The sequence below is a fragment of the Carlito syrichta genome, unplaced genomic scaffold, assembly GCF_000164805.1.
Source record: "Carlito syrichta isolate Samal-C Ts95f unplaced genomic scaffold, Tarsius_syrichta-2.0.1 Scaffold289796, whole genome shotgun sequence".
Classification (NCBI taxonomy): domain Eukaryota; kingdom Metazoa; phylum Chordata; class Mammalia; order Primates; family Tarsiidae; genus Carlito; species Carlito syrichta.
The window spans coordinates 614,051-635,047 of NW_007233892.1; the positions used below are offsets into that span (position 1 = coordinate 614,051).

Genomic DNA, 20,997 nt, shown 5'->3' on the forward strand with positions numbered 1-20,997 from the left:
TACTCTCCTCAAATTCTCTAATCTCCTATTAGTGTCCTCCATTAGCCACACTCAAACAGAAACCAGAGGCATGGGAACCTTCTTGAAGGGATACTGATCAGCATCCCAGAGCAGCAGACAGGCAAAGGGTGAGGAGTTTGCCTGTAAGAACAAACAGAGGCCAGGTTTGGTGGCTCAGACTGTAATCCCAGCACTTTGGGAAGCCGAGGCGAGTGAATTGCCTGAGCCCGTGGGTTCAAGACCCATCCGGGCAAATTGGCGAGCCCTCCTCTCTACAATAAATCAAAAACTAGCTGGGCATGGTAGCGCGTGCCTGTAGTTCTGGCTACTTGGAAGGCTGAGGCGGAAGGATTGCTGGAGCCCCAGTAGGTCGAGGCTGCAGTGTCCAGGAACATGCCACTGCACTCCAGTCTGGGCAACAGAGTGAGACTCCAACTCAAAAAAAAAAAACAACCAAAAACCAGAAAATATATGGTACAACATTCATTCTTTTTGGTATATTTTACCATATTGTAGACACATAGGTCTATAATCAGTGCTCTGTTTCTCACATATTGGGAGCTTACCCTGGAAGACCTCATTCCTCCTATGGCTCTGGTTACTACTTGTATGTGATGATAGTTCTACAATCCATAAAAGTGCTGAGATCTCTTTCCTACTCTGTAGATGAACATATTCAACTGTATTCACATCAGTTCCACCTGGTTGACTCATAGGCTTCTCAAACTAGTGTATTCAATAAAATATCACCACTTATTGCATGGTATCCTGACAAAGTTGCAATACCAGTAATCCTGGTTTTATTTAATTTTCTAAAAATAAGCCAGGAAGTTTAGAAAAGACTGCTTTCATTATGATTAGGAGAGGCTTGAAAAAGCTAGAGAAGAGTCATTACAGGGTAAAAGTAGCCTAAGATAAAGGCTATTGGAGTTTTAAGTCTTCCTTTTCTTTTTCAAAACTTTAGTTAGGCATGCATTTTGCTGGGCATTGTGGCTAGAAAAGCAATACACAAAGTTTCGATTGAATGGGGAAGATAGGTAAATACATTACAATAAAATTTAAAAAGATATATTTGCATGCAAGGTTCAAAGTACATTAGAGAAATTAGATATAAACAATTTATTCACTTGTTTTATTCACTCAAAAAACCTTTCCTGAGCACCCACCACACTATGATAGAAGCTAGAAAAATGAAAAGGGAAAAGATACCGTCCTTGTCCTGAAGAAACTCACAGCCTAATGACGACGCTTTTGGGGTGGTAGTCAGGTAGCAAGAATGAAGCTACAAGTGCCTGAAGGATTCACACAGTCTGGAGTGTTCAGATAACTCCAACTGCATAATTTAGTGTTGCTTGAGCAAAAAGTTAAGGCTTTAGGTTGGCAACAGGAAAGGATGCCAGAGAGGAGTGCAGTGGGCAGGTCTAACCAGCCTTGGGCATTTTTCTGTGACAACCCCAATTGTTGCCAGTGGAATGGCAAGAGGATACACATTTTCCTGCTGTATCAGTTTTATTTAAAATAATCTGGAGGACAAAATGGCATCTTTACTACAAAAATACCGACATATTATGAAGTTGAATGCAGTAGCACATGGGTCAGGAAAATACGACAGAAAATGAATTTCCACAGCTGGCTTATGAATTAGCCCGATAGGACAGGAAATTCCAAAGAAATTCCACAGCTGGATAGGCAAATACCTTTGGCTCTCACTCCTGAAGACTCTGGGACAGCAGTACACCACCCTCAGCTCTCAGAGGACTGAGGGCAAGAGAGCTGGGAGCAATGAGCATTAAGTGTGTGAGAGAAGTGTTTTAAGAGGTAAGCACATAATGAATATTTGTTTACATAATCCTGAATTGTACCCTGTATCTTAAAATTTTTTAAAAAATTTAATTTTAAAAAAGAGTTAAGAAATTGACCTTCCATATGACCCAGCAATTCCCCTATTGGGCATATACCGGAGGAACTCAAATCATTCTACAAAAAAGATACCTACACACGTGTTTGTTGCAGCTCTTTTCACAATAGCAAGGGAAGCAACCATTTTGCCCATTGAAGCTGGACTGGATTTTTAAAAATGCCGTACATATACACAATGGACTATTATGCAGCCATAAAGAAGGACAAATATATGGACTTCGCAGCCACTTGGATGGATTTGGAATTGATCATACTCAGTGATCTATCACAGTAACAGAGTACCATATGTTCTCACTCATAAGCAAATATTGAATAATTATAATACTATAAGAAAGGGATTGGCAATAGTGGGATACTGCCAGGGGAGAGGGGGTGGCATTGGCAGTTGAGGGAAACTTCTAGGGGAGGGAGGGGCACACCTCATCAACAAGGGTACCTGCATAATCAACGTTTGTATACTTAACACTGAATTGTACCCCACATCTTTATAATAAACACATTTTTTTTTAAGAGTTAAACACAAGGGCTGGAGGGAGGCTGGGGCGCAGGTAGCTAGGGCCTGGTCATCTCTCTCCTCTCCTCCCTGGACCCCTCCTTGGGAAAAGATCCGCCACCAGGTGCCCCCGTGTAACCTGTAGAGAGCGCCCGCAGCTTGCCACTTGCCCTTTGAACCCCGGCGCCCCATTGCCAGCGCGACTCTCTCCGCCGGCGCCTGGCGGCCTCCTGCGATTGGCTTAGAGGACGCAGCGCGCGCGGACGTCACTGCTCAGCGCCTCCAGCTCAGGGCGACAGCCGCGCGCAGCCTCGCTTTCCGCACTTCGGCTGCCCGTGGCGGGAGCGGCGGCAACTGGCTGACCCGGCACGGAGCAGGAGCCCCACTGGGGCGGGAGAGAGGCGTGGTAGGAACTGGCCCCCGGAGCCGTGGACCGCAGGTGCAGGAATCCCGTCCGATCTCTCTCCGCCCAGCAGGCTTCCTTGTTCCTGGGCTGTTGCTAGGGCCGCTGGACCTCGTTGCTAAGGCCCCTGGAGATCCTGAGCTTCGGGAGTGCCCCCGCTTCTTTCCTGGGGTCGGGCTGTGGTCGAGTATAGCCTTCGTTGTCCTTAATTGAAACCGGCTACCTCCTGCACAACCCCCTCCCCCTTTTTTTAGCCTCTGTGTTTTCTATTTCTTCTTCATTTTCCAACTTTGACAACCCCTGGCCCTGGAAATGGGGGGTGGGTGGGGGCGGAGGGGAGGCTGGGAAGATGGACAGCGGATTCTAAGATCCTTGATACGGGCCCTTTGGGTTTACTTTCAGCGGCTATTGGACTCTGACTCGATCCTTTGGATTTTGAAGGAGCTTTAGAAATGGAACACGGCTTCTTTAGGGGGACTTCGGTTACACTTTTGGAACTTCCTAGACACTGGATTAGAGGATAGGAAAAAACGTGGCCTCTGCTCCCTGAGAGTCGAGCAAACTGTTTAGCTCAGTGATCTCAAAAGCTGGATGCAGGAGGAAGAAAGTACCTATAGGGAAAGAAATAGGATAGATGATTTGACTAAACAGTGATAGAAAGTCTGCTTTCCTAGCATTGCGATAGATGATGGTAGCCCCTTGTAGATAGATACCTGCAGCACCTAAGGAAACCTAAGGGAAAAGTATGGGTGACCCCGCTTGTTTGTTTGGTCTCTGATATTGTGACATAGTTTAGGTGTTCCAGGTTAAGTAGATCTAAGGATTAGTGTCTGGTTAAAATCTTTACATTGTTTTTTCAGAGGATGACCTTGATAATATTCACAACACAGAATAGTTCTTACCACTTCACCCCATCACTATGCCTTCACATTATTTTCCACATATTTAATGAAAAATCACTCAAAAGAATTGTTATGGGTAAGATGAATTAAGCATTGTATTTCAAAGACAACTCATGCTCCGTGCTTGTTGTTAGTGGTATGCCCTCAGGTGGATACTATTTTTGAAAATTGAGCAATTTGCAGTCATCCCTTGAATCCAGGGAGGGTTGGTTTCTGGCTCTCCTTATCCTCAGTTGGTTGAATCTATGGAAACCTAGGGCTGCCCTTAAGGTAAAGAATGATAATTTTAACAAATGAAAATGGAATTGTTTTGGAAAGAAACGCTCTAATATAGGATGTCTTGAAAGTGAACATAGAAGTGTTTGCATTATTGTGCTTGTGTTTGTTGTTGAAAATTATGCAAGTAAAATTACGCACATAAAAGTTGTCCTGTATACTGAAAAGCTCAATTTTCTAGCATATTTTAAAAGTTTTCAAGTGAGTTTCAGTGACTTTTTGAGCTTATTCAAAATACAATGCAACACCTTCCCATGAATATGTTACAGGGACAACTTTTTTACACAAAGGAAGATAGAAATTTAGCTGTAGAAGTCCATAAAAAACTAAAGGCATAGAGTGAGAAGTGTGCTAATAGAAGAATAGCCAGAGTGTCAAAGAACTAAGAAGGACACAGCGTAAAATTTGGAGTGCATGGAAGTGTACATTTGAGAAACTGAGAAGATCATGAAAGGCTGCATGGAAGTTGGGAGATAGGCCTAGAAACACTAGCAGGCATCTGGGTAGATGAGAGAGAGAGAGAGAGAGAGAATTATTTGCTAGAGATACAAGTTTAGAAATTGGTTGGATTAAGCCGGAAATCTTGAGATATGAACTAGAGCCTTCTCAGTAGTAGATAAGAGGAAACTGCAAGAGGAAAAAGTGAACCCACATTAACTGGGTGAGCAACTTGATATATCATTTTATTTACTTTTCCAGAACAGCCTTTATCTCCCCCTTTTAATAGGTCAGGAAGTTGAGGTTTAGGGAGATTAAATAATTTGCCTAAATTCATAAACTTTATGATTGGTAAAACTGAGATGTAAACCAAATCTGAGCCCTGAGCTCTTTCTACTTGAACACATGTTCATCACATCTATAGAGTTGAGTGTAGGAAATGAAGGAAAAGGAGCAATGATGATCCTGTTTTTCAGTCTGAGAACCAGAAAACTGGTGGTGCCTTGAATTAACAAGGGGTTTATAACTTCAATGTGACAACCTCTGTTTTAGTTATGTTCAATTTAAAGTACTTATGGTACGTTGAGTAGGACGCTTGATTATCTCACTGGAAAAGTAGAACTTGATATGCATGTATTAACATTTGGAGATTTGGAAATACAGAGGCCAGAGGGAGATGGAGAAGACAGGGAATATGCCAACCACCCCTTTGAGAAATCGAGTCTGTATTTTCAGATGTGGTCAGAGGTTCTCAACCGAGTTTCTTACACTGTGTCTTGATAATCACAGTGTAAGAAAAAAAAAAGGTTTATTTTTATACATCTTGGTTTTTTGCATATGATTTTTATTTTGCTGTTAGTTTTCTTCAACACATTTACCCATTTCACACTGGATAATTTATGAGCACACTTGCCCAGTTGATATAATTCTGTTTCTTCTCTTTAGTCTTTTCAGGTATTTTGCTCTATGCCATAACTTTTTAATGTTTATTTTTCTGTATTTTGTACTGTGTTCCGTTTTAGTCTTCATATTGATAATGAATCTCCCTCCAAACAAATTTTGAAATCAAGTTTTTGTTTTTGTTTTTGTTTTTTAACTGCAGGAGTAAAAGGGAAGCAATGCAGAAAACAGAGTGCTCTGGAGGTACACAGTTGAGAAACAGAGTCACAGGTACAGAGGTTTGCTTTTTAAGTGAAGAGGCTGAGTTTATTTATGAAATTCTGTGTTTCAGATGGGTGCCGGGTCAACTTTATTGCATTTACCTTTTTTGTTAATGTTCTGTTTTATCCAGGTAACTATGATCGAAGGACATTGTCAAGCACACAGATAAAGCATAGGACTACAGTTCAGCAAAGCAAATCCTCATCGTCAACCTGTTCTCCAGAGTCTGTAAGAAAACTTCATCCTCGACCAAGTGATAAACTTAACCCCAGAACAATTAACCCAGTAAGTCCAAAAGGGTTCCTAATTCAGTAGATTTTAGGCACTTAGCAGCTTATTGAACCATTCTGAATGCTTTCTTGAGTTTCGTCCCTTTGCTAGTTTTGTGAGTGTGTGTGTGTCCCTCGTATAGTTGCGTAATGTTCTTTGATTATTCCTCTGTGTTTCCCTCTATGTTAGCTCCATCAGAAATCCTTACTATAGTACTAACCTCCTTTGACCCTCTCACCATTTAATCAGATTTAATAAGCTGAGGTTTATGCATACATTTTATTATGTAGATCAATGAATTATCTAGAGGTGACTACCTGTGAAACAACACCAGGTGTTGTCTGGCCTATGCCCCAACCTTAGTAGAGTAGATGATGTGGTTTTACCCTTTGAAGGAGATTGTGAGAGTGGCTGAGAATCTTGACTGACTTGGATGGCAGGTAAAATATGGCAGATGTTTTGGCAAGAGTACAGTGAAATATCCAAGGGCAGAGGGAAAGGATCTGACTTTAAAAAAGAATAATGAAAAATAATTTGAGCATATATACTTCTTTGTTTCTTTCTATAAGCTACACAGTGTCAAGGAAATGGAATATGTGAAGAAGGCCCTGATACCTTCCTTCTGTTGCTTGCCTATTTTTAGTTGAGAGAGATTATGGTGACACTTCTATTTCCTTCATCTCTTTAAATAAAAACTTATTGAATTAATAATAGTTTAGTCTTAAATTTTAGTAAAATTTGAGAAAAATTTGGGGAAATAATTTAATGATTTTACCTGAGAAAGGCATGTCCAAGGTATGTAAAGGCTACCAATCTAAAATGAGTTGGATGTCAGGATATTGGTTGCCTTTGAAGTACAAGACAGGTAGTGATTATGAAGAGTACTGTGTGCTGAACACTTTCAGATTTTTTATCTCACTGTTCATATACAACGTTAGTGTGTGTGTTCATTTTTGTGAATTTACTATCTTATGACATATGTACTTGAAAGTGTATAAATTTCAGAATCAACAATTTTTTAAAAATGCTAATTCAGTGTAGTGCTGTATTTAACATTAATTATTGCAGAGTTAGTCTGTGATGATATTATATAAAATTGAATGGGACAGCCTGGGCACAGTGACTCAAGCCTGTAATCCCTGCACTTTGGGAGGCCAAGGTGAGGGTATTGCCTGAGCCCATGGGTTCAAGAACAGCCTAGGCATCTCTGCGAGACCTCATCTCTGCAATAAATCAGAAAATTAGCTGGAGTTGGTAGTACAAGCTTGTAGTTCTGGCTACTTAGAAGGCTAAGGCAGAAGGATTGCCTAAGCCCAGCAGGTCAACGTTGGGGTGACTGTGACCGTGCCACTACACTCCAGCCTAGGCGACGGAGTGAGACTCCAAACAAGCAAAAAAATTGAACGGGACAATAATTTTTTCATATTTAAAAGAATGTTGGTAAAGTTTGGTTAAAATTGTTATAAAATTTTTGAATCTGTGAGACCTAGAAGATGAAATTATAATTATATACTGAACAAAACAGAAAAGCAAGGAAAGGAATTACTTAGAATTTAATCCAGAAATTTTGTCTGACAATATTTTGAAAATTTAGGGATTATTTTCATGATCTATAGCAAAAGTAAGATCATTCACTGGTGATTGGTAAACTAAAATCTGCTGATAGTATAACACTAATTTGTCTTTTTTACCAATAAATTAGCATTTTTAATTTTTTTTTCTAATTTTCATTTTAAAGATGTGGGGTACAATTCAGGGTTAGGTATACAAATGGTCATTATATAGGTAAAGTTTGGGCCTCACTTTCATCCCCACTTCACTGGTTTGAGATCAGGTACCCTTATTGATGAAGTGCTCTCCCAATGGCAGTTTCCCACTACTGCCAATCCCTTTCTTATAATATGATAATTGTTCAGGGTCTGCTTATGAGTGAGAACATGAGATACTCAGTTCTTTGTTTCTGTGATAGATCACTGAGTATTATAGACTCTAAGTCCATCCAGGTTGCTGAGGAGTTCAAAATCGTGTCCTTCTTTATGATTGCATAATATTCCATTGTGTATATGTACTGCATTTTTTTTTACTCAGTCCACGTTCGATGGGCAGCATGGTTGGTTCCATGTTTTTGTTATTGTGAGTATTGCTGCAATAAACATGCGTGTGCAGTTATCTTTTTTAGAGTGATTTGAGTTCCTCCAGGTGTATTCCCAGAATGGGGATTGATGGGTTGTATAGAAGGTAGATTTTTAGGAATTGCCACGCTGTTTTCCACAGAGGTTATACTAGTTTACAATTCCACCAACAGGTAGAAGTGTTCCCTTTTTTTCCATATCCTCTCCATCATCTGTTGTTTTTTGAGTTAGTGATGATGGCCATAGGTGCTACCTCAGTGTGGTTTTAATTTGAATTTCTCTGATGCTTAGTGAGGCTGAGCAGTTTTTCATGTATCTGTTGGCTGCTTGTATGTCTTCTTTTGAGACGTGTCTATTCATAACCTTTGTCTGCTTTTTAATAGGGCTGTTTGTTTTTTTCTTTTCAGCACGTTTGAGTTCCTTGTTGATCCTAGTTGTTAGACCTTTGTCAGATATACAGTTGGCAAATATTTTTTCCCATTCTGTGGTCTGTCTCCCCACTCTCTTGATTTCTTTTCAGTTTGATGAGGTCCCACCTGTCCATCCGATCTGTTATGGCATGAGCATTTGGGGTTTTGATCAAGAATTGGTTGCCAGTTCCAATTTCCATAAGGGTGTCTCCTGCATTTTCTAAAGTTCTTATAGTTTGAGGCTTTACATTTAGGTCTTTGATCCACTTAGAGTTGATTTTTGTGTATGGTGATAGGTAGGGGTCTTGTTTTAATCTTTTGCATATGGTCAGTTAGTTTTCTCAGCACCATTTAATTAGCAATTTTCAAAATAACTTTCTTGTCTGGTATGATTATTAGTTGAAAGCAAGTTTAAAAACTTATATTTCTTTCTTAGCAGAAATTATAAATGAACGAAACAATTCTGTTGTGGTGAATTGATACACAGAACGTGGATTGAGCTTTGTAAATAAATTTTTATTATAGTTTTATTTTAATGAATTTTCAGTGATCTGCTTTTACTCAAAACAAGTTTTTCTAGAGAAAAAAAGCTAATTCTAAATTATACTCTATATTTTCAATCTATTGCATGTGGTTTTTAAAAAAGCTAGATATATCTTTAAAATAGGTTAGTAAATTTGTTTTTTTTTGTTTGTTTGTTTGTTTGTTTGTTTTTTGAGTTGGAGTCTCACTTGGTCGCCCAGACTGGAGTACAGTGGCCGCTCCCGGCCACCGCAGCCTCGACTCGCTGGGCTCTGGTGATCCTTCCGCCTCAGCCTTCCGAGTAGCCAGAATTACAGGCGTGTGCTACCATGCCCGGCTGATTGTTTGATTTATTGTAGAGATGAGGTCTCGCAGGCGGGTCTCGAACCCGCGGGCTCAGGCAATCTACTCACCTCAGCCTCCCAAAGGCGCGGGATTACAGGCTGAGCCACCGAGCCCGGCTGTAAATTTGTTTTTTAATTTAGACAACTATGTTTCATTTCATTTGATTATGTTCAAAGTACCATGTGATAAAACATTTACTTTTTGTGCCTAAATTCTCAAGTCTTTGATCAATTATACTGAAATTATTTATGCTGTGATTGTTGAACTATTGTGAGTGGCCATATCTTAAGTTCATCTTCAAGAGTAAGTATAGTATTAATGTATACTAAAGATAATATATAGCAAAACTGAAAGGTTGTGAAGTCATATAACCTAAGAAGACACATCCAGACATATACTTGTGAGAATCTTGCTCTGTCTTCGACTTTCTCAGTCTTGCCGATGTAATCCTTTGCATTTTATGGATGCTTAAAGCCAATTTGGAAAAACTATACAAGTTCTGTGACTACTCATGCCATTCAGAATCGGTGGAGGATAAGTAAGAGATGTGCTGGAGGTAGAAAACAAATACATTTTCTGTGTATTTAACATCTCTTCTCTATTTAGTCCTCACCTTGAAAAGTTACAGTAGGGAAGAGGGTAGAAAGATCTATCAATTCATATACGGCTTCAGCTACCTTCAAGCCTTGTGAAGCCAGTAGGGGTAAAAGGAGACATACAAAGTGAGGTTTTGGTATTACTAGTTCTGAGAAAATTGACCATTTTTCAGTCATGTTGCTGAGTGGGAATGATGCGTTTGATACCAGCATAGATGCTTGAAAGCCAGGGTAGCTGTTTGCCTCTGACCACAGAAGGAGATAGTAATTTTTCACTTTTTATTTCAGTTTGGTGAACAGTCACGAGCCCCTTCTGCATTTGCAGCTATTTACTCCAAAGGAGGTATTCCTTGCAGGTAAAATCAATACAATTTATAACTGACTATATTATTTTTAAAAACTGAGTAAAATCATTACAGTATTCAGTTTACATGTATTGAAAGTTTTATTTACTAGGTTGAAATAAAGGTGACTTTTCATATTGGCTGTTGGATTGGTATAGATTGCTGGACATTGTTGAAGAAAGCCATTTTAATTCCAAAATACAATTACTGAGATCTATGATAAACCACCAAATAATTTAAGAAATTGAATGAACCATTTTTTTAAAACAACCAATTTAGGCATTCATAGACTTGGGCAAGTTGCAAATTAAAATACCCTATCTTGTTGGTAAAATGAAAATTGTCAATTTAATTAAATTGTTTATATTTCTAATAAGTACATATGACTGTTTTTGCTTTCTTTTGGATATAATTCTTGCTGTCTTTCTAGATAGATGTCAGAACTATTTTAAATAAAATATAGATTACTAATAATGTGATGTTATTTTAAGATTTATTATTAAGAAGTATTTATTTCTTCAGAGTATATTCAACTTTAACCTGTTCTGGGTGATAAAAAATTTTATTTTCACTGTGGACACAAGAATCCTGACACTTATTTGTTTAGTTTTGTTCCAAAATTCAATAAATGTATTTTTTAATTATATTTTCAGACCTAGAGTGAAAAACTAATCTCAAGAAATATTATTCCATTTATTGTTATTATTCATATTTAGATTCTGAATTGAAGCCTTGTTTTAAAGTTAACTCTCCCCTGCGCCCAGCAATTTGCTGTTGCAAAAATGTAAAAACAGTGTTACAGATACCTCTTGCTCTTAATGAAAATAAGCCTTAAAAAGGAATCAAGAAGTTAAGACCATTACAAAGGAGCTCAAAGAAACATTTAGGTTGATGAATAAGTTCACAGTCATGATTGTGATAATAGTTCCTTGAGTTATATTTGTATGTTTATTCATGTAGTTTGTTGCATATCAGTTATGTTTCAATAAAGGTTGAAAGAGAAGACACAGAAGAGACCCTAATTCAGGAACTACCACTTTGTAGCCCTGAATGGGCCCTTTCACCTTCCTGGCCTCAGTCTTCTTCTCTTTTAACTGGGGTAAAACCTAGGTTGCTTTCACATTATTTGTGTTATGGTTAAATGATCTTTATCTGAAAAACAATGTTCCCTATAAAACATTTTTTTCTAATTATTACATTTTGTTTGTTTATATTTTTAGTTTTCTGGAGGTTACCTACAGTATATAACCTGGAACATTTGCATTAAGATTCACAGATAGCAACAAGCTTAAGCAACAAAACTGTAATCTTAGCAAATGTAGGGTTACTAAACAGTTTTGCTGAGTGAGTAGAAATTTGTAGGATTGTTGACACTGCTTTGTAAAATATCCTTGTAATATCTTTTAAAGTTCTGGTGTTTCTACATATTACAAAGTAATTCTAATATGGTTGTACTCTTGAAGAGTATGGTATGTTAGTCCATCACTGGTTAATATATATTTTCCTTGTTACCTTCACTGACTTTTATATTTCAGATTGGTACATGGTTCAGTAAAACACAGATTACAGTGGGACTGTCCTCCTGAAAATCTTTCATTTGATCCTCTTCTTATTACTTTAGCTGAGGTAAATAGTCTCTCTACTGAATATTTATGGAAAAAAATATTTTTAAATTGCAGTAAATTTTTGTGGCAGTAAATCTCATTTTGTACTTTTGAAAAATAGATACTGAAATACCGTACCACCTTAGGAACAAATTATGATCGATATATGTTTATTAGAAATTGATTAATTAGCTTTATAAACATGGACTTAGTCTACAAAGGGATTTGTAGGTAGGTGGATGAACTATTTATTCTTGATTCAATAAAACAAAAATGCATTAAATTATATTGAGGAGGAAGATTTTTTGCACTAATGAAATTAGGAAAACATCAGAGATTAAAACTTAAAACTATGTCAGATAACAAGTGGTTATTCTACTTCCATACAACCAATCATATAACATGATGTGCTTCTTAGGGAATTGATGCAAATTACCTTTTGGAGAAATCTCCAGCTATATGCTCTCCTTGTACATTCTCAGTACAATGCCATGGCGGAAATGGTTTATAGAAGAGTAAAAAAAAAAAAACTCTTGATAAGTTCTTTTATATAATTTAACGTTTGTGTCAGAAAAACAGCAGTATCTTAGCTTTAAGTGAATCATTGCTGTCTTCTATGAATTTTGTTCCCAGAGTTAGAATCAGAAGTTGAGAAGTGAATTAACCTGTTGTCTCATATTTAAACTTCTAGTTACTTGCCTTTTTTAAGAGTTAAAGATTATTTTGATGTTATTGTTAAGAAACTAATGATTATAATTTTAATGATATCAATCAAAATAGGCAATACCTTATTTATAGAATAAGCCACACAATAGTAAGTAATCTAAGTAAAAACATGACAGTGAAATAGTGCAGGTGTTTTCTTAAAAGGTACTGCTTGCCTTTCCTATAAAACCTGCAGAGAAGGCCAAGTGGGAGCAGAGCAGAAAAAAGTAGATAATTTTGCCAGTTGAGGTTCCTTAATTATAATGAAACCTCAAAATTTCTAGTTCCTCCATTAGTTTTCCAAATGTATTTTATCTCGTATTTGTACTTAATCAGTTGCTAGGAGAAACTGCCAAATTGTTTTAATAGGTTTTTTCTTTTCTTAATTTATAGCCCAATTTGCAGAATTATTTCAGTATTATAAGCAGTATTTTTATATGTGGCTTATTTAGAAATTTTGTTTTGAAGTTGATATTAAAGTTACAAATCTTAGTTATGTTTCTTTAGTTCTTTTTTAAACTTTAAACCTTTTATACATGGTAGTAAACCATTTTTCAGACTAATCAAAACTAGTGGTAGCTTTGAAAGCATGCTATAGCTAATCACAGGGTATAGGAAGTCCTTTAACCCTTTGGACTTGGAGACATCTTACAGATCACCTACAGCAACTCAACCACACTTTCTTAACGAAATAGTGAAAAACTAATTACTTCATATTAAATAGTACAGCTTTGGAACCAAGTATTTTATTGTAATGATATTTAGCTTATAATGGAATTTTGGACATTGAGGAACTTATTTATGACAAAAAACTTGAAATTTTGTATCTTATGTTGTTCTAACATGTAGTATAATAGTGGAGCAGTCACCGACATGCATTGAACATTCATTGCACAGACAATGCAGTCTCCTTTTCTTCCTTCCACATTAATAATAAGTGATTTATTGTCCAGTCTTTGCACCACTGTGAAACCACTTCAGACATTCTCTTTCTATATAACGCCAGCCAATATTTTTTTTTTTTTTTTTTTGAGTTGGAGTCTCACTCTGTCACCCAGACTGGAGTGCAGTGGCCGCTTCTGGCCACCGCAGCCTCGACCTGCTGGGCTCTGGCGATCTTCCACCTCAGCCTTCCAAGTAGCTGGAACTGCAGGCATGCGCAGCTGGAACTACAGGCACGGGCTACCACGCCCAGCTAATTTTTTTTTTATTTATTGTAGAGATGAGGTCTCCCCAAGTTGCCCAGGTGGGTCTTGAACCTGTGGGCTCAGGCAATTCACTCACCTCGGCCTCCCAAAGCGCAGGATTACAGGCTGAGCCAGCAGCCTGGCCCAGCCAATATTTTTTTATGTATTTCTCAGTATATATTCTATCTCTTTATGTACTTTTTTGTGCAATCTGAATGGAAAACTTTAAGGAAACATTTTTGAAAAATTTTCACTGGCATAAGTTTGTCTTGTATAATCACCAGCAATCTCTTTATATCCCCTGAGAAGGGAACATTAGAGTGGTTTGCTAGATGTATGATATTCTCTCAGAGGGGATATCTGAGTACAAAGGGGTAACTTGGACTCTAACTTTAGACCACAGAAAGTCAGCACTTATATACCTGTTGTCCAGACACCAATACTTGTATTTCTGTAGTGAGCAGATTTTTAACTTTCTCCTCTACTCATTTACTAATGAGAAAGAACGACTATTGAAATCCACTTCAGCTTTTGATCTGAGATTCTTCACCTCTAAAATGAACGGGATACAGGATACTCCTAGATGACAAAACAAATTCAAAATTATGCCCATATGCTAGGGAGCATAGTTTTCAAAAGCATGACAACATCAAGTAAAGTAAATGTTTAGTCAGTATTTGGAAGCAGATAGTTAGGTCTATAGGACAAATTAGTTGAAAATTCGTATTTTGAAGCATGACTTAGCAGTGGGTTATATTTATTCACCTCACGGATTGTCAAACTGAAGAAGTATGTTACTGGTTTTTGTTCTGCTTTGTTTTGTCTTGAAAAAAGTCTGATGGCCCCTGACTGGTTAAATAATAAAAGAGTGCTAATTGTTTCTAATGCATTTGCGGTGAGAGGCATAGTGAGAAATGCACTACACAAATTTTTAAAAAATATACTTTTATTTTGTATTCCAGGGTTAAAAATAACATTTAAAATCTTACAGTGCTTTTTGTACATAGTATAATATTTACTTTCTAAATATCTGTCTATATTTAAGTGCAAAGGAAATTTTGGAAACTCATTAAACAAGTCGCAAAATTGCTCTGAAGGTAAGGGATCCAATAGTTATGCAGTCATAAGGCAGTGGTTATGAACATACATTTTATACTCATTTGCTGTGCTTTCAGACAGCATTTTTAAAGTGTAGACAAAATATTTTTAACATTCTAGTAGGTTTTTTCCCTTCTTTTTTTCTATACTTTTCTTTTTTTTCCTCTCTTCTTTCCCGGCTTTTTTCTTCCTTCCTACTTTCTTTCCTCTTTCTTCTTAATTCTCTATATTTTTCCTTTCCTTTTTCCTATCCTTTCATTTTTCCTTTTCTTACTATATTTCTTTTTATTTTCTTTCTGCGGGTAAAGATTCCTCCTGTCACATATACAGTCAGCTCTCTCTATCCATGGTTTCCACATCTATGGATTCAACCAACTGCAGATCAAAACTGTGTTAAAAAAGAAAAAAAGAGAGAGAGAAAATGACAATATAATAATTAAAAATTCAAATAAAATTATAGTATAACAACTATTCATAAAGTCTTTATATTATATTAGGTATTACAAATAGTCAAGTGATGATTTACGGTATATGGGAATATGTGTGTGGATTATATGCAGATACTGTGCCACTCACTTTATATAACAGCTTTCATGGATTTTGATACCTATGTGGGTTCTGGAACCAGGCTCTCTCAGATACTAAGGGTTAACTGTATGTCCCTTTTCCCACCGTTTATCAGTGTGATTGAAATTGTAATTGCTGAAATTATATGTCATGGTTGGGAGAATAATAATAATTAAATTTTTGTCTTTTGCTTAAGCTAGTAAGGATTCAGTTTTTTTGTTATTAACATGACAGAATAGATAGTAAATCATGTTTCTTTTTGGTCTGTGGCAGGGTCTGAGAGAGACTAAACATCCATACACCTTTGTGTCAAAGGAGGGTTTCAGAGAATTGCTTTTGGTTAATGGTGCTCCTGAAAAGGCTGTTCCTTTGCTCCCTAGACTGATTCCTGTGGTAAAAGCAACTCTGGTATGTCATTTATTTCATTGTAGTTTCTATTTCAAAACACATGATAGAAAAGAAAGCCGGAATATATTTAGAGTATTTTATGCCTTTTTTCCCTCCAAATTATGTGCAAATTAGTCCTTTATTTGTGATTTTGAGGTATGTGCAGAATTAGGCCACTATTATTTAGGGCCAGATGATTACCTACTTGAATACACTTTTACAGGAAATACTGAAGGTAAAAGGGACATTTTGAGCAATTAGTGAAAGTAATGAACCTCAAATCAGTCCTTCTGTATGCTAAATATATTTTAGTTAATGCTTCAGTAAGGTAGGTCAAACATTTGATTTTCATTTCTAAATGTCCTACATTGAAGGTTATGTTTTAATTCTGGGTGTTGTTGATTGTCTTCTTATTTTAAAGATTTAATATTACTTTTCTGTCCACCTGCTTGCCCTTTTTTCTAATCCGACTTTCTTTCCTTTTCTCCTCTTTTCCCTGATACTTCTACATCCCCAAATAACTGACCTTACAGGTCCATTCAGATGATGAAGTATTTGAAAGAGGATTGAATGCCTTGGTTCAGTTAAGTGTTGTTGTTGGTCCTTATCTAAATGACCATTTGAAACATCTGCTTACAAGTGTGAGTACTACAAAGATTACAGAGTGATTGTGTATAAAGTATCGTGTACTGTCTGTCTCTCTTCAGGATTTAATGGCTTCAAATTAATCTTTAAAGGGGTGTGTCATACAGGCATGACTGCCTGCCTTTGTGATTGACATTAGTCTACAGCCTCTCTAGAAGTCAAGCTGATACTCTGGTCTAAGGTTCCTACCATAAATTAAGTTATTAAGTTGTTAGTGTATGCAATCTGGTGTGGCCCAAAGCCACCAGAATAAAAGAGATGATACTCTTATCTGGCAGGACAGTCCAAGATCTTAGAAGTTATCTTCCCAGGAGCTAGGGGCAAGGGCTAACCTTTTTTTAGGCAAAGGTTATTCTTTCCTATAATGAACACTGATATAAAGTCCTGTCTAGGTCATCCACAGCTAGGATCTCTCTGTCTACATTCTTCTGTAGTTCAGAGCCATGTCTATTGATCGTGTTTACACTGTTTTTCCTTAGACCCATATGCGAGATCCTACAATTCTATTTTTAACTTCCTACTTTGCAAGTAGTGTAATACACCTCAGGAACCACCTAGCTATGCCTGTAGAAAGTAGGATGGTGGTGACTCTATCACAATAGCTATGCTGAGCTTAGGAAAGGTGGTGCTGAATCCCACGAGGAGTCTGGTGGGGAGAAGACATAGTGAGAATAGACTCTTGAGCCTTGACATGTGAGAAGTCTTAGCATGGAAGACAGAGAATCCTGGCAGATGTTGACTTTTTAAGCTTCATGTTGGGGGTTGTGACTGACCAACTACAAGAATTTACAGTCATATATAGAGTGACTCATTTTCAGATTGAATGATTCATTCAAACATTCAACTGTTGAACATAAATCTGTTGCAGTCTCCTTCCCTTTCTGTACCAGGTATTATACTAAACACTGAGCACTGCGAATATAACACTAATGCTAATGATGAGCAGAAGCAGACACACTCTCAACCCCTGTGGAGATTTTTTTTTCTTGGTAGAGGAGAAATAAGTAGCAAGGACATCTGAGAACACTGGATGGAGTGAGGGGGACATGATATATAAAGAACAGGAATCACATGGATTCTTCCCCAAACTTGAAGTCAAGTGAGGACCACAATCCTCTCTTTCTGAACAGCCTCTTAGTCACACCCACCATGGCAGAGAGAAAAGGCCAGATTAAAGAACTAAACTACATATTTTTTTCCTTTCTGAGTCAGTGGCATTAATCTTTGGTCCCTGGCATATTTTCTCAGAGGTCTGCTTTTCCTAAGACAGGGACTGAGAAAGGACCTCTAACCATCCTGGACTGTCAGCACTTTGGGAGGACCTAGACCCCACCCTGGCCCTCAGATCTTAGTGGTGTTACATCGAGAAGAGACCTTAGAAATAGGCCCTGTGTGTTTGCGCCTGGTCTGTTAGCACAAGCATCCCTGAGGATGCCAGTGCGGTGCTCTAGGGCCTCCTGCTTACCTCACTTACCTCCGTCTGCCACAACTGTCGGCCCGAAAGTTCCATTTTCATCTGTTTTATATACTGCTACATTTCATGTTTATTAGAAGAAAGAGTTCTTTTGGGAAAAGAGTTATAATTTAGTCACTGAGCTTATATGCGACTTATTTTTATTCTATGCAAAATAAATCATACTCCGAGCTGCAGTTGCATGAGACTTTAAAGAGGGAATAAATCACTTGGAAATCTTGCTAAACATGCAGAGTCTGAGTCTCTGCCTTGAGATTCTGGTTAAGTATTGGGTGGGACCCAAGAATCTGCACTTTTAAACCAGTATCAGGTGATTCTCATGACAGTAGTTCATAGATCTGCCTAGAAAGGGGTATGTTCAGACTATATACTATACAGGGTGTATACAGACTGTATAGGGTAATACAGTCTAAAGAAAGCAAACTGAAGGACTGTAAAGAGACTTTTTATTGTCTGTCCCCAGGGCATTCATAGGTTCTACAAGTCTCTTCCTTTTGAGCTGCTTGTCTTAGATTTTTAAAAAACTCTTTCTCGGAGTCTCTTCTGTCCTGCCTAATCTTCAGTGATTGTCTGTGCGCCCCACTACTCAATGCTTAATGGTATGAAGTCCTCCTACTAGACTAAGGACCAGAAACCAATTTTATATGACAGGAATCTTATCAGTGTTTGATAGTGACCAATTACTGCCTAGCTTTATTTGTATTTCCAGAAAGTGGTCTCATGATCAAGCATTGCTGTAGGCTGACATGTTTATGTCTTTGGGTATGGCATTGCACATATTTGGTGGGAACATCATTTGTTACAAGTTGTGCTTGATTACCTGAAGTGTACCATTTCTCTTATCCTCAATCACTTTGTGCTGTCTTCAAAATTCCACTTTTCCAAGGTTTTTAGTTTAATTCCTCTACCTGTCTCTCATATCAAATTATTCTTATAAATGCTATGTTTTATCATCTCTTTCCTATTTATTTAGGTAAATATGTTTTAGAGAAAGCTTTCTATCATAGTTCTCAAAATGCTCTTGTAAGTTACAAAATGGAAGTGTGTTATTTTATACAAAACTTACTCTAGATATCATTGTAGCAGATTTTGTAGGATTGGTATTACCTGAAATAATACAAATATAGTGAAATAATAAAAAAATATAGTGATGTCTATTATTTTTAGATTTCAGTGAAATGTTTCCTAAAAGAAGCCCTGAACTCTAAAACAAATTAAGGGGTGGTCTTAATTTACTTGAAAATGTAACAGTAGTGAACATTGTTACTTTGTCAAATCATTTCATTTTTGCCCCAATCTTATTTTAAAAGCTTTCCAAGAGACTAATGGACAAGAAATTTAAAGAGCCAATCACCAGTGCATTACAAAAGCTTGAGCAACATGGTGGAAGTGTAAGTTGAACGTTATTCCTTAAGTAATGATTTTTTTTTACTTTTAGTCATGTTACCAAGTTGACTATATATTTAATATGTACTATCTCATTTCAACTTCCAGTAACTGTTTCAAATTGATATTGTTATTTTCTTTGTAGAGCTCAGAGTTACACCATTTTTAAGCACTGGGACTCAAACCCAAGTGATATAAATACAGTGCTTGTACATTTTCACAGTGTTTACTATATGGAACTACATGTGGTACATATTACAGTTTTTTCATTTAAAGTATTTTAGATGTTTTTGTTTTGGCTGTTGGAAAATGCATAAAATCAAAGGATTAACTTAGAGAGCTCATTGAAGAAAGATGCTTTTTTTCCCTTTCACTTGCCATCTTTTTTGCTTCAAAATTTAAATCTATCCCATCATCAAATATTGAAATGACACAGCCACACGAATGCACTATTATGTCTGTGATTGCGTGTATACTTTCACACCTGTGTGTACACATGTATACATACATACATACTCCAGAATTTTTTAATGAATCATTCTAAATCTTCAAGATACAAGAATGTGGGGAATTTCATTACTGTATAGTGTTGATAAAATTACTAGGTTGATTTAATTTTCTCATTTGAAAGAAGTATTCAAATAATCTAGTCTTAAAAATATTTCCATGTAGCAGTCTTGTTTTTGAAGATTATGTTTAATCAGATATTAATGATAGAATAGAGGCCAGACATGGTGGTTTACACCTATAATCCCAGCACTTTGGGAAGCTGAGATGAGAGGATTGCTTGAACCCAGAAGTATGAGACCAGCCTTGGCAACATAGTAAGACCTCACCTCTAAAGAAAAATCAGTAAATAAAATAAAATAGGAAAACAAAATTAATGAAAGAATTGCATGCCATTATCTTTAACACTATAGAACTTAGTTTCATTCTAAGTACTTTCTAAAATAATTATAAGAAAAACTGATTGTATACAGTATTAAGATAGCAGACATTTTAGCTAAAGTTTTGCCTATTCTACATATTTGACCAATTTCAATAACCATATTGACCATATTCTTTCCATGCTGAATACCTAGGATAAAGTTTGTAAGAGGAGTGAAGTAGGTCCCAAATTCTATTAGATAGTGAATTTCCCTGTTGTGTTTGGCTCCTAGGCAAAGTATTGATTATATCATGTTGAGGAGATAAGCAAAACTATCCTCTGGCTAAACCTCTGTAGCCTCTCAGCAGAAAGGAAATTCTTGCTTGCAAATATGCTTTCTGAGAATTTGATTGCAATTTGTCCTCTCTTCCTCTGTGAAATGGAAACATATGCTAAACAATGATGGCACAGCTTTTCAATCTGAAACTCTCCCTAGGTGGTTTTCCATATCCTGTGGACCAGAATGAGGAATGAGACAAATAGAAAGGAACAAGTCCAGTATGTTAGATTTCACAGGAGGCTGGAATAGTTTGCATGTCAAAAAGTTCAGAAGTCTCCCATCCAAGTACTAACCAGGCCCGACCCTGCTTAGTAGCTGGGCTCGGTGGCTCAGCCTGTAATCCTGCTCTTTGGGAGGCTGAGGTGAGTGGAATGCCTGAGCCCGCGGGTTCGAGACCTCATCTCTACAATAAGTCAAAAAATTAGCCGGGCGTGGTAGCACGTGCCTGTAGTTCCAACTGTTTTGAAGGCTGAGGCGGAAGGATCGCCAGAGCCCAGCAGGTTGAGGCTGCGGTGGCCCGGAGC

The 20,997-nt window shown here is 37.3% G+C and overlaps 1 protein-coding gene across 4 annotated transcripts in view; it reads left to right on the forward strand.

Annotated features, from left to right (window-relative positions):
• The first annotated feature begins 2,725 nt into the window (after positions 1 to 2,725).
• Positions 2,726 to 20,997, forward strand: part of PACRGL (parkin coregulated like) — a 20,384-nt gene continuing 2,112 nt past the window's right edge. Inside the window, exons 1-8 of one of the 4 annotated variants that reach the window (XM_021710557.1) lie at positions 2,726 to 3,034; positions 5,535 to 5,602; positions 5,724 to 5,878; positions 10,157 to 10,224; positions 11,748 to 11,838; positions 15,647 to 15,781; positions 16,294 to 16,401; positions 19,190 to 19,270. In XM_021710557.1, coding sequence (XP_021566232.1) covers positions 5,551 to 5,602; positions 5,724 to 5,878; positions 10,157 to 10,224; positions 11,748 to 11,838; positions 15,647 to 15,781; positions 16,294 to 16,401; positions 19,190 to 19,270 — 690 coding nt within the window. In that variant the 5' untranslated portion in view covers positions 2,726 to 3,034; positions 5,535 to 5,550. Of the gene's footprint in view, positions 3,035 to 4,572; positions 4,656 to 5,534; positions 5,603 to 5,723; positions 5,879 to 10,156; positions 10,225 to 11,747; positions 11,839 to 15,646; positions 15,782 to 16,293; positions 16,402 to 19,189; positions 19,271 to 20,997 lie in introns of those variants that run through there. The other 3 variants (XM_008054354.2, XM_021710558.1, XM_008054355.2) reach the window with 3 other exon arrangements.